At 46.7% G+C, this 13546-nt stretch overlaps 1 protein-coding gene and 1 non-coding gene across 3 annotated transcripts; both read right to left on the bottom strand.

Annotated features, from left to right (window-relative positions):
* Positions 1-6923: 6923 nt before the first annotated feature.
* LOC115065398 lies at positions 6924-7058 on the bottom strand. Its single transcript, XR_003845193.1, has one exon. It is a non-coding gene; the product is annotated as a U8 small nucleolar RNA (small nucleolar RNA).
* Positions 7059-7194: 136 nt separating this feature from the next.
* Positions 7195-9637, bottom strand: Tmem107 (transmembrane protein 107). Of its 2 annotated transcripts, none has more exons than XM_021213578.1 (5): positions 9406-9637; positions 9131-9198; positions 8948-9048; positions 7966-8062; positions 7195-7749 (listed from the first exon to the last, which is right to left on the bottom strand). In XM_021213578.1, exons 1-5 carry the CDS (start codon positions 9490-9492, stop codon positions 7680-7682), a joined length of 423 nt encoding a protein of 140 aa, XP_021069237.1. In that variant the 5' UTR covers positions 9493-9637; the 3' UTR covers positions 7195-7679. The 2 variants fall into 2 exon arrangements, with proteins under 2 accessions (XP_021069237.1, XP_021069239.1); XM_021213580.2 differs by having other exon boundaries at positions 7494-7749; positions 7987-8062; positions 9406-9623.
* Positions 9638-13546: the final 3909 nt, after the last annotated feature.

The following is a 13546-nucleotide window of genomic DNA, read 5'->3' as shown; positions in this document are numbered from 1 at the left end:
AAAAAAAAAAAAAAAAAAAAAAAAAAAAAAAAAAAAAAAAAAAAAAAAAAAAACAAAGACAGCACAGTATAATTAACAGCACTTCCGCACTTTCGACACCTGCAAGGTCAGAGGGCAGGAATACTGGCCGAGTGACTGTCAGCCAGCCAAGAATCCAGGTCAAAGTTGGAGTGAGAGATGGTTTTCTCTTTCCCCGAGACAGGAGGTCTGAAAGTTCCAAGCCAAGTTGGCTATATAGCTGTGCTGTCTTGAAAGAACAACAAAAGTCAATTCTTTGGGGATGGGGAAATAAAAAGAATTGTCTGCTGGGCAATGGTGGCACATGCCTTTAATCCCAGCACTTGGGAGGCAGAGCCAGGCGGATTTCTGAGTTCGAAGCCAGCCTGGTCTACAAAGTGAGTTCCAGTACAGCCAGGGCTACACCTAGAAACCCTGTAACGAAAAACAAATAAATAAACAAACAAATAAATATTTAAAGTTATTATTTTCTTGCAGGTGGGCATATATGTGTGTGTTTGAGGTTTGAAATAGGGTCTCACATTGTACTCTAGGCTGTTCTTGAACTCAAGTAATCCTCCTGCCTCAGTCTCCTGAGCCCTGGGATTAGAGGGCTGAGGCAGCAGAGCAGCCTCATAGGTAAATGTATTTCAAATGTCCCAGAGACCATGTATTAAAGCAGGGTGTCCTGAACTTTCTCCAGAAAATTTAAAGAGACACTACCCTGGAATATAGGTTTATAAGATAGATACACTAATCAAACATTTCCCAATAATCAAGAATTAATGATCAGAGGCACATATAATCATGCATCAAAAGCAGTACACTTTTTTCTTCTTTGTTTTTTTCAAGATAGGGTTTCTCTGTGTAGCCCTGGCTATTCTAGATCTTGCTCTGTAGATCAGGCTGGCCTCGAACTCACAGATATCCAGCTGCCTCTGTAACCTGAGTGCTGAGATTAGCGGTATATGCCGGCACACCTGGCTCCAACTTGGTTTTTTTGTTGTTGTTGTTGCTGTTGTTGTTGTTGTTTTTGGTTTTTCTGAGACAGGGTTTCTCTGTATAGCCCTGGCTGTCCTGAACCTCTGAGGCTGTAACCCAGCCCCAATTAAATGTTTTCCTTTTTAAGAGTTGCCATGGTCACAGTGTCTCCTCATAACAATAAAACCCTTAGACAGAGCCTAAGCTCCTCTTTCCCCAATATGCAGCACAAGTCCTGGCTCGCCAAGGGTTAAGGTTGAATTAATCACCAGAGCAGGGAAGGCAGGATGCTGTTATTGGCCAGGTTTAGGCCACCTGGTTACCCCTGAGGCAAAAAGTAAATTAAGAGGGAGTGAGTGCCGGCCTCTTCTTACTGAGCATAAAGACTAAGAATGGGGCAAGTGGAGTGGCCTACCAGGACAAGGATGGATGCTGAACAGGTGAAAACTACACATGCCCCCATGACCCCAGCCAACTCCTGGGAAAGGCCCTGAGGAGATGTCAGAGATCTGGGATCCTGGGTCCCTCTACCCCATCCCCACGTGGACCATCTCAGTCTTCCTTCAAAATCCCACCAGAGTGTCTGGTAACTGACATTAACCAATCTGGTCCTTTCATAGGTGGCTGGAGCACACTCTTCCACACCCCATAAAAGCATTTATTACTGAGAAGTAGCAAGTTCAACAAAAGCCAGACAGCTGCTCCTCAGGCTGCCTGATGCCCACCCCCCAGCGTTACAGGAAGCACACCCACCACAGACTTAACACCCTCACGAAAGGCGCCAGACAGCTACAGATCTAGAATAAAATGGCAGGAGAGAGAAACCTCAGCACTCAAGCCGAGGGGCCATTTTTGAGAGTTCAGCTGCAGGCTTTGTCCCTCCGAGTATGAAGAGGGTCTCTAAAACAGCCCTGAGATCTATAGCTGGGCATGGTGGCACACAGTCAATCCCAGCAAGCAAGAGGCAGAGGCAGGCAGATCTGTGAGTTCAAGACCAGCCCAATTTATACAGCAAGTTCCGGGACAGCCAGGGATACTTAACAGAGAGGGCCTGTTTGAAAAGAACCTAACATAAGCAAGTAATCCTCAGAGTCAGAAAGCTACCAACATCACAGCAAACAGAAAATCTGTTTTCAGAGGCTAATTGCTAAGTCCTGTGGTGTTGGCTTATAGATAGCTGGTGTTTGCAAGTATAGACAAGGGGACTGAAGCAGAGGGAGGGTGACTGACTTTGGGTGGTAGGGAAACATCTGGGTTCAGAACTGCTCCTCCACAGTTATAGAAAAACCCCAAAGCATCTAGTTGGTGTTTAAGGACTACAGAGGTGACTGGGGGTGGGAAGCTAAGAATATCCTTCAGTTTGGAAAATACTTGACTAGGACGTACATGACCTTACATCTCATCCCCAACAACCTGAGTGTGGTTAAACAATCCTTCATATAACCCCAATACTTGGGAGACAGAGCTAGGAGGATCAGATGTTCAAGGTCATCCTCAATTACATAGCGAGGCCCAGGCAGTGCGGGATACATGAGACCTTGTATTAAAAAGAAAGAAAGAAAGAAAGGAAGAAAGAAAGAAAGAAAGAAAGAAAGAAAGAAAGAAAGAAAGAAAGAAAGAAAGAAGAAAGAAAGAGGGGAGAGCTGGAGTGATGACTCAGACGATAAAGATGCCGCTCCCAAGGCTAACAACCTAGTGGATGGAGAACAGCAGCTCTGGTAAGTTGTCCTCTGAACTCTGCACACATGTGACCATGCATACATACAAGCATATAAAATAAAATATTAATAAAATGTAGTTAAGAAGTGGTCGTAGCCGGCCGTGGTGGTGCACGCCTTTAATCCCAGCACTCGGGAGGCAGAGGCAGGTGGATTTCTGAGTTCGAGGCCACCCTGGTCTACAGAGTGAGTTCCAGGACAGCCAGAGCTATACAGAGAAACCCTGTCTCGAAAAACTAAAAAAAAAAAAAAAAGAAGTGGTCGTGGTGGGAGTGGGTCTGGAAATGCTATGAAATCTTGAGTTCAATCCTCAGTCTGCCAGAGAGGAGGAGGAGGAAGGGGAAGAAGAGAAGGAAGAAGAGGAGAACAAAGAGTGTGTAATCACCAACATTTATTTAATGGGCAAGCAAAAGAGAAACAGTCCAATACTATGTACCCAGCGATCGCCACATGCACACTTTACTATTTTAAATATAGGACAGTGAAGCAATAGCTCAGTTCAGTATTTGTCTTGTATGCACAAAGACCTGAATTTGAGCTCTAGCACCTAAAAATCCAGGTATGGGCATGGGGCAAATACATGTAACCCCAGCACAGGGCAAGTACCAATTAGAGACCCTATCTCAAAACAAAAACAAAAATAGCTAGGATGGATGGTTCCCGAAGAAGGACATCTGTGATTGACCCACATGTGCATGCAGCCACATGCTCATGTCTCATTCCACAAACAAACATGCACACAATATTGACTGAATGAACTTGAAAGGCAGCCAGAGGAGTGGAGGACAAACCAGGGAAGTCACTGGTCCTTAGCCAACTGAGAGACAGGTTTTTAAAAGAGAATGCTCAACATAGCATGAAGAGAAGAAAGCAAAAGCCATGAAAGTTACTCTTGGTTTGGCTACGAGAAGTAACTGGCAATGAGACTTTTCTTGGAATGGTTGGACAGGTGCATCTCTGGGAATGTATGTGCTCATATATATATAAACTTACTATATTTTTATTGTACAATACAAATAGTCATATAATCTTCCTGTGGGGGGCAGTGCCTATGGCCATGCTAGTTAAACCTCTAGCTGAGCTATAACTTCAACCCTACAATATTCTTATTTTATTTTTATTATTTGATGCATGTGAGTATTTGCCTGCATGCATAACTGTGCTCTGAGTACCTGCCAGGTGCCGTGGTGAAGAGAACAGGGCATTGGGTCCCCTGGAACAGGAATAAGCTGCCCTGTGGGGGCTGGGATTTGAACCTGGATCCTCATGACCACGGAACCATCTCTCCAGCCCCCTACAAGATCCTTTACTGTAAATTCCACTCTTTTGTTTTTTTTTGTTTCACTGTCCTAGCTATCCTAGAACGTGCTTGCTGTAGACCAGACTGGCCTTCAATTCACAGATCTGCCTGCCTCTGCCTCCCAAGTGCAGCTCATCTCTTTAAGATTTATGAAATTCTGGGGTGGTTTTGGTGCACACCTTTACTCTCAGCACTTTCGAGGCAGAGGGAGGTGGATCTCTGTGAGTTCGAGGCCACCCTGGTCTATAGAGCTAGTTCCAGGACAGCCAAGATGACACAGTGAAACCCTGTCTTAAAAAAACAGAACAAAAAGCTCTGTGAAATTATTAGCTACTTTTGTGTCTTTGTATGAATGAGACAAAAATCATGAAGGTACTGTTTCTGGGTTACCTGAATGACTTCTTGCTCAGGGGATTCTGCTGGTGACAGTGTAACACAGTTCCAACACTCCTAGGACTGATCTGCACTGATGTTACCTTTGCCTGTTGTTCTTCTTTCTTCCTTCCTTTTCTCTTTTTCTTTCCTTTTGAAAAAGAGCCACACTGGGATTAAAGATGTGCACCTTCCTGCCAGACTTCTGTTACCTTCTTAAATTTTTAATTTATTTTATTTTTTGGAAGAGGCTGTACTGGATAGCTTTGTGTCAACTTGACACAGCTGGAGTTATCACAGAGAAAGGAGCCTCAGTTGGGGAAATGCCTCCATGAGATCCAGCTGTAAGGCATTTTTCTCAATTAGTGATCAAGGGGGGAGGGCCCCTTGTGGGTGGTGCCATCTCTGGGCTGGTAGTCTTGGTTCTATAAGAGANAGCAATGTGGAAAATGTAAGCTGAATAAACCCTTTCCTCCCCAACTTGCTTCTTGGTCATGATGTTGTACAGGAATAGAAACCCTGACTAAGACAGAGGCAGTCCTTTTTTTTTTTTTTAGGTTTTTCGAGACAGGGTTTCTCTGTGTAGCCTTGGCTGTCCTGGAACTCACTCTGTAGACCAGGCTGGCCTCGAATTCAGAAGTCCGCCTACCTCTGCCTCCTGAGTGCTGGGATTAAAGGCGTGCGCCACCACACCTGGCTAATTGTGACATTTTTAATTGTCTAAGTTTTTGACATCTGCCCTCCCACCACATATCTATGCAGTGTCTTTTTTTGTTTTGTTTTGTTGTTTTTTTCGAGACAGGGTTTCTCTGTATAGCCTTGGCTGTCCTGGAACTCACTTTGTAGACCAGGCTGGCCTCAAACTCAGAAATCCGCCTGTCTCTGCTTCTGCTGGGACTAAAGGCGTGTGCCACCACGCCTGGCTTGTCTATGCAGTGTCTTTAAATTACAGGAAAATGTTACTGAAAGGTATGGAATGCCTCGGTAATGTGTCCCCTTGTAGAGAGACCATGGTAATCCTCTTTGTGTCCTCCCAGTTTAGTATATGTGCTGCTGAAGGGAGCATGTATGTGTATGTAAAACCCTAGAGCCAGTGTGCACATAACCTTGTGAAACAGAAACCCATGAAATGTCAGAGGTAGGTGTGCCAGACTGACAACCAGGAGGCTGTGCTGTGAGGAAGGTTGTACGGGCTTCACATTCAGCTCTCTTACATTCACTGCTTCATAAAGATGTTTTGAGACAGGCAGTGGTGGCACACGCCTTTAATCCCAGCACTCGGGAGGCAGAGGCAGGCAGATTACTGAGTTCGAGGCCAGCCTGGTCTACAGAGTGAGTTCCAGGACAGCCAGGGCTGCACAGAGAAACCACCCTGTCTCTGGGGTTGGAGGTGTTTTTGAGAAACCTTTGAGAAATTTGCCTACAAAAAGGAGCAGAATTTCTGGGGTCAAAGGCACGCGTACTTCACAATCCAGTTAACAGAGGGTGAGGCTAAGCATTCAGCAGGCAGAACTGTTTCAGGCCTGCAGCTGCTTGGGGAACTTCTCAGGCTGTGCTGAGCCTCCATCCTGAGCTGCTCCACCCTTGTCACAGAGTTGCTGCTGGGGACCTGGAGACCTCAAGAGCTGGGCCAATTTGTCCATCCCTACAAGAGTCAGCAATTCCTATTGTTTTGTTGGGGAAAGGGTACTTACTACTCAGCCCTGGCTGGCTGGAAGTGCACTACTTGTAGCCTGCCTGCTTCTGTTTGCTGAGTGCTGGGATTATGGCATGATCGCCATCCTGGGTGCTTTAAGTTTGTGATACTGAGGATTTCACCCGGGGCCTCAAGGCATAGCAAGTATGCACTTACCAGTGAGCTAGCTGTATCTTCAGTGTAAATATAACCTACTTAATTGCAAGTTCACACTGTTTAATTTAAATAAGAGTTCTGTTTGGCAACCTGTCAGTAAAGCTCCTGGAAAAAGTAATTTTTTCCAAGTTCAGTAAGACACATGCAAGGGTGTGGGTGTGGGCTTCTCACGGAGCTGTACTTAAAGTTTCTCAGCAATAGCTGAGACATATGTAACATTTTGGTGGCTCTGAAACAATTTTTTTAAAAACATGTACCACAGTTTACAGGATTAAATAAGTCTGGGAGTACTGTAAAACTTTCTTGTCTCTGTGTGCCGAAAGCTATAGGTCATATCACATCTATTTTCTCAGTACTGTTAATAGGGCTTTGCCTATGGTAAGGAGCTCACTATGGGGATGAAGACAAGAGATGCTTAGGTCGTAGGGCTAAGGCATCATCAGAAAGCATCTCCTGGCAAGCATGAGGAGGGGCCATGGGTGCTTCCCGGGAGCTGGGCAAACAACCAACAGCCAGGGTACCATCCTGATGGCATTTCTTGCCATAGAAAGAATGTCTGAGAAATCAGATAGTCATATACACGATTACTGAAAGAACCTTAAAACTATGACTGACCAGTGTTAGAACACACTACAAATAGCACACAATCTGGCTGTAGAAGTCTACCAATCAGCACATTGGAAATAAGTGTGATCGCCAGGGAATCAGATAGGAGCAACCAGGATGTTGTCAGGTCCTGATCGCACGGAAATGCTAATCAGCAGATCATGCAAGCTCCAATCATCATTTTCTACTGCCCTCCGAGAGGAGGAACAGGTAAGGATTAACCTCCTGACGATAAAAGGCAGAGGGAGCCCATTGCTATTTAAGTAGAGACATTTCCTATTAAAGGAAGGGTGAGAATATGACACTTGAGCACGAACCCAGTGACTTGCAGTTCTTGCAACGCAAGAATAATATCTATTTGCAAGTCATTTGAAGTATTTTATTCTCCATTCGGCGCAAAAAGGGAGAAACAAAACCATCCCAGAATGCTCCCCTCACACTCGGCAAATTAGAAGCTCTATGTGAGATTGTTATTTGCATATCCCCGCCCACTCACTTCCGCCTGTCTTATACCGTAAAAACCCAAATAGAAGCATTACTTCTATCCCACCTATATACCACAAGAAAAAAATCTTTATTTATACCAACCTCTTGGCCCATTCAATGGTCTTCTGAAAAATAGTATACGCCTTGCCCTTATTATAAAATAAATTTTATTACAAAACTCTAATAAAATTATAATCCAAGATTTGAGAGATCTTATTCCAACAAGGCCATCCTCTGCTTAGCCGCAGCTGGGAGGAGCAAGGGACTAGGGCGAGAGAAAACGGAAGCCTCTGCCTTTTTCTTCTGGCAGTGGGAAGAAGGAAGCTCCTCACGTTTCCAGCCTTGGTTCCCCACATCCGGGTTGGGATCAGAAGGGTTTCTTTTTCAGCCCAAAGACAGCGATGAATAATGCAGTTTCAGTGACCGCTGGGAAGGCGCTGTGAAAAGTACGGGGGTGGGTTTAAAGCCCCTTCCAACCCAAACACGCGAACCTCCAAACCTTATATGCGGGTGGGTTAGGGGATGGGTATGACTCTTCAAAACTCTACCAATTTCACATGTGCAGGAAAGGTCTTGGTGGGGGAAACCTTCAGATTTGGGATCTACTTTCCACCACCACCACCCCCATTCCAAAATATTGGGTGCTAGGGCACCTGCAGAAGGTAAAAATGTACCAGTACGTGGTACATTCCCATCGCTCGAATACGAAGAAAGACAGGGCCACAGACGCGCTACAGTGGGCTGCAATGGCTTAAAAACACAGCGGGAGTCAAGGAAAGCGATCGGTCCGTGATGGGCCCCGTTGGTACCTGGACTTGGGTTCAGCTTGTACCCTTCCTTCCCTTAAGACAAGCGCCAGAGTTCGCAGTCAATGCCTTCTGAATTCATGGACAGTTATGTGTAAGAGACCAGAGTTGAGTGTGCTTTGGTAGGACCTCTCCCTAAACACTTCTGGGAAGGTTAAGGTCACATATGCCCTAGGCCACACAAGAATACCTACAGGCCTGATAAAGTGTGGGAATTTCTCCGGTGCCCTGGTCTTCCTTGTCCACAATTCAAGAGTAAAGAGCTACCTGTTTTTTTAAAAAAGCAAGCTAAGCCAGGCCGTGGTGGCGCATGCCTTTAATCCAGCACTTGGGAGGCAGAGGCAGGTGGATTTCTGAGTTTGAGGCCAGCCTGGTCTACAGAGTGAGTTCCAGGACAGCCTAAGGCTACATAGAAAAAACCCCGTCTCGGAAAACCTAAATAAATAAATAAACTTCACCTGCCCCTGCCTCCCGAGCACTAGGATTAGAGGCTTGCAAAAGCACACCTGGGCTCTATTTTCTTGGTTCCTTCTGAGTTCCCATAGTGCTTTGTATTTTACACACACCTACAAGCATATTGTTTACCACACAGATTTACAGATGTTTACCTGCCACCTCCTCAAACGGGATAAGATGGTTTTACTCCCATCCAGGGATCGCCAGAACCTGGCTCACATCAGGATTTAAGGAATGGTTGAAGTCTATTAATTCCCCAACACTGTCTAAAACCTCCCACCTAGCGAGATTGGGTTTACCATGTAGAGCAGACACTTGTGCCCCAAAGGCCTACAGAGGTGACATGGGGACGATGGCCAAGCAGAAAGGATACAGAGGAGGCTCTGGGTGCTATTGAACATGGAGACTCCTGAGAGGAAGCCAGCCAGCTCCACTGCAAAGAGGCCCAGGGTGAGACAGAGCGCGGCTACCAGCCTGCAGAGAGAAAGGGGGTCGGACCAAGGTTTCTGGAGTCCGTTGAAGACCCTGGCACTCTCACCCCGCCCCAAGAGCTCACTGGTTATCCTGCTTCTCGTATTCCTCGGGGGTGAATGTGAGAGGCAGGCAAGCCTGGATGTTGCTTTCCTGGCGAGCCGGGCAGAAAGAAAGAAAAAAAATGTCAAAAGAGAGATGGGGCTGCGGGGACAGGTTGGGGAGGGGCCAGGGAACGGGAGCGACGGACCCTGTGTGGGTCTGTGGGAGTGGACTGAGCTGAGCTGGGTTCACTCCAAGATGAGAATGGGAGGGACAGGAGGACAGCACGCGCACGCGCGCGCCCTGTCCGCGTCTTACCCGGGACCAGAACAAAGTGATGACAACCACCAGATGAGCCAGGAGCGTCAGGAACCGAGAGGGCACGAGCCCGGAGACCCGACCCATAGCCTCGGGGGCCTCGAGCGGAGGCCGTGGGCTTTGAGGTTGGAAGTCTGAGGTGGGTCACTCATCAAATATCCCAGAGCAAGCAGGCCAGAGGGCCAGACCTCTCTATTTCACCCTCCTTCCCGCGCGCTCAGGCGCCGCCCGGTTGCCATGGTAACTGCGTCCGCAGGCGCCACGCCGCTGCTTCCGGAAGTCTCGCGATAGTGCCGCTCCCTCTGCAGACGTCTATAGGCCCGGTCTGAGAGCTGATGCTCACCTCTTGGTGCCCGTGGGATGGACCCAAGAGGATGCAGCCGCCGGAACCACCAAATCCTCCCTTCTCCTGTGCTTCCCACTCACTGCCTTGGGCGCTAGGAGTCGAGGGGACGAACGAGGAGAGGCTGATGCGCCGAGCTTGTCCCACGGTCAAACCGAGTCTCCCACCCCCTGGTTGTCAGAGGACTCCCCCGCCGCCCTAGAGCAAAACTTTGCCGAAGAATGACTCTAATTTCTCCCTAAATAACGTCTCGGTGTCATGAGAGATTTGTCGAGTGCAGAAATGAGCAGCCTTGGGTTGGTTAGAATTGGATGTGGGCGATGTGACTGCCTCGGAAACCGAGGGGATCTGAAAGGGTGAAGAATGGAGGGGGGGGGGACTGCAACAGCTTGTGTGTCCCTGGGAGGCTTAGCCCAGGCCGGTACGCTGATCCACCACCGATTTCACTCTCGCTTTGAGTTGTCAGGTCCCGGACATTGCTCAGTTACAGACTCAGAACCTCTTAGGGTGATGTCGCTGATTTGGGGCTTCAGATGAAATCTCTGCAGATCGGAAAGTTCTCAGCACTTTCCAGTTCACAATCAAGTCCCATTGTCAATGGACCTCCCATTCCACTTGCACTCTCTGGTCTCTCCATTCCTTTTCTTTGTGCCTCTAAACCAGCCCAAAAGACAAGATTCAGGGATTTCATCCATTTAACAAATATTTGATGTCTCCCCGATTCCGGGCACTGTATTTGTGTCTGAGAGTACCTCGGTGAAGTCCCTCTGAAGGGAAATGAAATTTAAGGCCTGGGATTCATGTAACTCAAAAGAAAATTGTGTAAATTCAAGGTTCAAATAATTTGAGACAAATAGAGCAGCATTAGGAACTTGAAGGCCTGGAGCAGATCCAGGCATGCTCAGGCAGACAAACCCATAAGCCCTTTGTGGTAAACAAGTCCTGGCAGGCCTTGAAGGCCAGGAGCTGGAACTCTTACAGAAACAAGCACCGGTATGTCCAGGCAAACCCCTTGTTAAGGCATTCCTGACGTCAAGTTGACTGGGAATGGCGATAAAATAGAGAAAAAATACAGGAACTGGTCTGAGCTACTTTGATTCATTGGCCATCTGGTGACCAGTCACAAGCCACTCTCCCAGACCCCTCCCTGGAATTGCTGATGCTATAACCTGCATGTATTATTCTACTGACTTGTAATCAAGCCAATTGTGTAAAGCTTCGCCAAGTTCTCCAAAAATTCCCCCAACCCTCTCCCCATAACTCCCTATAAAAACCCCTAGCTTTTGAGCCTCGGGGTCGATGCCTCTACCTCCTGCATGAGGTATGCATCGGCCCGGAGCTCCGCCATTAAACTGCCTCATGCTTTTGCAACAAGATGGTCTCTCTCTCATGTTTCTTTGGGACGCCCTGACTCCCGTGACCTGGGGCCCCTGTGAGGGGGGTCCTATACCTCCAGGTTATATTCTAGGCGGGGAGATTGATAACAACCAAAACAAGAACAAAACCCTGGAAGGTAATGCGTGCTGTAATTTTTTTTTCTGGTTTTTTCGAGACAGGGTTTCTCTGTATAGCCTTGGCTGTCCTGGAACTCACTCTGTAGAGCAGGCTGGCCTCAAACTCAGAAATCCACCTGTCTCTGCCTCCCGAGTGCTGGGATTAAAGGTGTGAGAAGAAATGCTTCAGTCTCCCTAAAGTAATGCATGGGGTTCCCTTTCCTAAGCCAGTGAGTGAATTCAGAACTCAAGGTCAACATATTTTAGTTAAAGGTCATGAAAGACAGACTGGACTTCTTCTGAATGAACAGGAGGCAAATCTAATGGAACCTCAGATTCCCAAACCATGCAAAAGAACCCCCTCACACACACACACACACACACACACACACACACACTCACACACATTATTATAAAAGACTGAGGTGAGATGCTTGGCAAACTTTGTATAGGGTTTGTAACTTAAACAACAGCAGTGTAATCAGGTAATTTCCTGATTTTTTTCTTTCAGTATTGGAGATAAGCTCAGGCCTCTTACATGTAGGTAGGTAAGCACCCTCCACTGAGCTATCCTCACATCTTCCATTCTGAGACCTATAGTATTATCAATGCATAGAATGGCATTCTAAAACATAAAGAATAATCTCTAGCATTGAATGTCCTTATATATTCAGCCCCTACTTATTGAAACTTCTGCCTGTGGGCTGCACTGGGGATCAAACAAAGGGTATGGACCACACTGAACGACTGCTTTACTACTGAGGTCCACAGGGTATGGACCATGATAAACGATTGCTTTACTACTGAGTTCCACTCAAGCTCCTATATGGTGAAACTTTATAACTTTTTCATATAAACTTGAATCTTAAGCTGAATGGGGGGGCAGAAACACCTACAGTCCCAGCATTTGGGGGGTGGGGGAAAGAGGGTTGGAAATTCAAGGTCATGCTAGGTTATATAGTCAGTTCAATAAAACGAAAAAACTAAAATGTCTCTACGAAAAAATTGTAGAGATGGCTCAGTGATTAATCCCAGCACCTGGTGTTAATCCTAGCACTCAGGAGGCAGAGACAGACAGATCTCTGTGAGTTCAAGGCCAGCCTGGTCTACAGAGCAGGCCAGCCAGGGCTACACAGAGAGTAACCCTCCATTGAAACAAGCAAAGAGCACAGAATACTCTTGTTAAATTCAGTTCCTAGCACCCATATGGTGCTGCTTACAGCCTCTTGTAACTCCAGATCCAGCGCCCTCTTCTGGAAACTGCACACACACACACACACACACACACACTCAACACACACAAACACACAAACACACACACACAAGGACTCACACTCAATGCACATGCATACTTATACACAGTATTTAAAATAAATCTCCAGGCATGGTGGCACACAGCTTCGGTCCTAGCACTCAGGAGGCAGAGGCAGACAGGTCTATAAAATACGTAGTGAGATCTTGTCTTAAAAAAGTCTTTAAAAATAAGTCCATTAATTAATTTAATTAAGTCACCTCAAGATAGCCATTTTTTTTTAAATTTGTTTTGAGACAGGGTCTCACTATGTACTGCCAGCTTTCCTAGAATTCACATTTGTAGATCAGGCTGGCCCTCAAACTCACAGAGACCCTCCTGCCTCTGTTTTCAGAGTGCTGGGGTCAAAAGTGTTCACCACCACTCCTAACTACATTTATTTACTTCTTCTTCTTCTTTTTTTTTTTTAAATGAGAGGTGAGTTTTTTGTATTCTCCATCTCAGAAGTTAGGATGCTGTAAAACGTGCCAACTCACTTAGGGCACAGACAAGATGAAAGCGCAGGACAGTATCTCTTTCCTGCCTGTGACTCACGAGGCTGTGCTCGGTGAGGGTGGGACTATCTCCAGGCAGAAGAAGCTGTATCATAGGACTAAGGATGAGGAAAGGTTGGGACATGCATTGGAGGATTTCCAAAGATCCAAGGGCCGGAGTCAGCCCTGCTGGAGATCAGTGGAAACAGTGTTCCAGACGAGGGAGGAGCCAGGGCTAGATAAGCCCTGTTTGCCAGACAGAAAGGGAGCCAGGGACTCTGAAGCTTAAGGAAGCATGAGGAGAGCTCAGACCCATGTTGGAGAAGTGGATGAGAGCTAAGCTTTCTCAGCTCCTGCAGATATGACCAGAGGCATAGTCAGATTTGTGTCCTAGACTCTGGTTGCAACATGGAAAACGTTTTAAGTAGAAGATGAATGAGGAAGATGTGAAAGAAACACGTAGAAAGTGATAGATTGGGGCTTGAGTCAGGATGGAATCGAGCAGGTGGATTCCAGTAAG

This window comes from Mus pahari, chromosome 14, assembly GCF_900095145.1.
Source record: "Mus pahari chromosome 14, PAHARI_EIJ_v1.1, whole genome shotgun sequence".
NCBI lineage: Eukaryota > Metazoa > Chordata > Mammalia > Rodentia > Muridae > Mus > Mus pahari.
The sequence above is the reverse complement of the archived record's forward strand: the minus strand, read 5'-3'. Positions and strand labels throughout refer to the sequence as shown.

Bases quoted from the DNA above. Each gene is read 5' to 3' on its own strand.
- Tmem107 (XM_021213578.1), bottom strand. From the start codon at position 9,492: ATGGGTCGGGTCTCCGGGCTCGTGCCCTCTCGGTTCCTGACGCTCCTG. The intron at 9,049-9,130 runs GTGAGCTCTTGG...TTCTCTCTGCAG, and splicing joins TACGAGAAGCAGGATAACCA to GCTGGTAGCCGCGCTCTGTC. The intron at 8,063-8,947 runs GTATCCTTTCTG...TGTGTTTTTAAG, and splicing joins TAGCACCCAGAGCCTCCTCT to CCATTGCAGCCCACTGTAGC.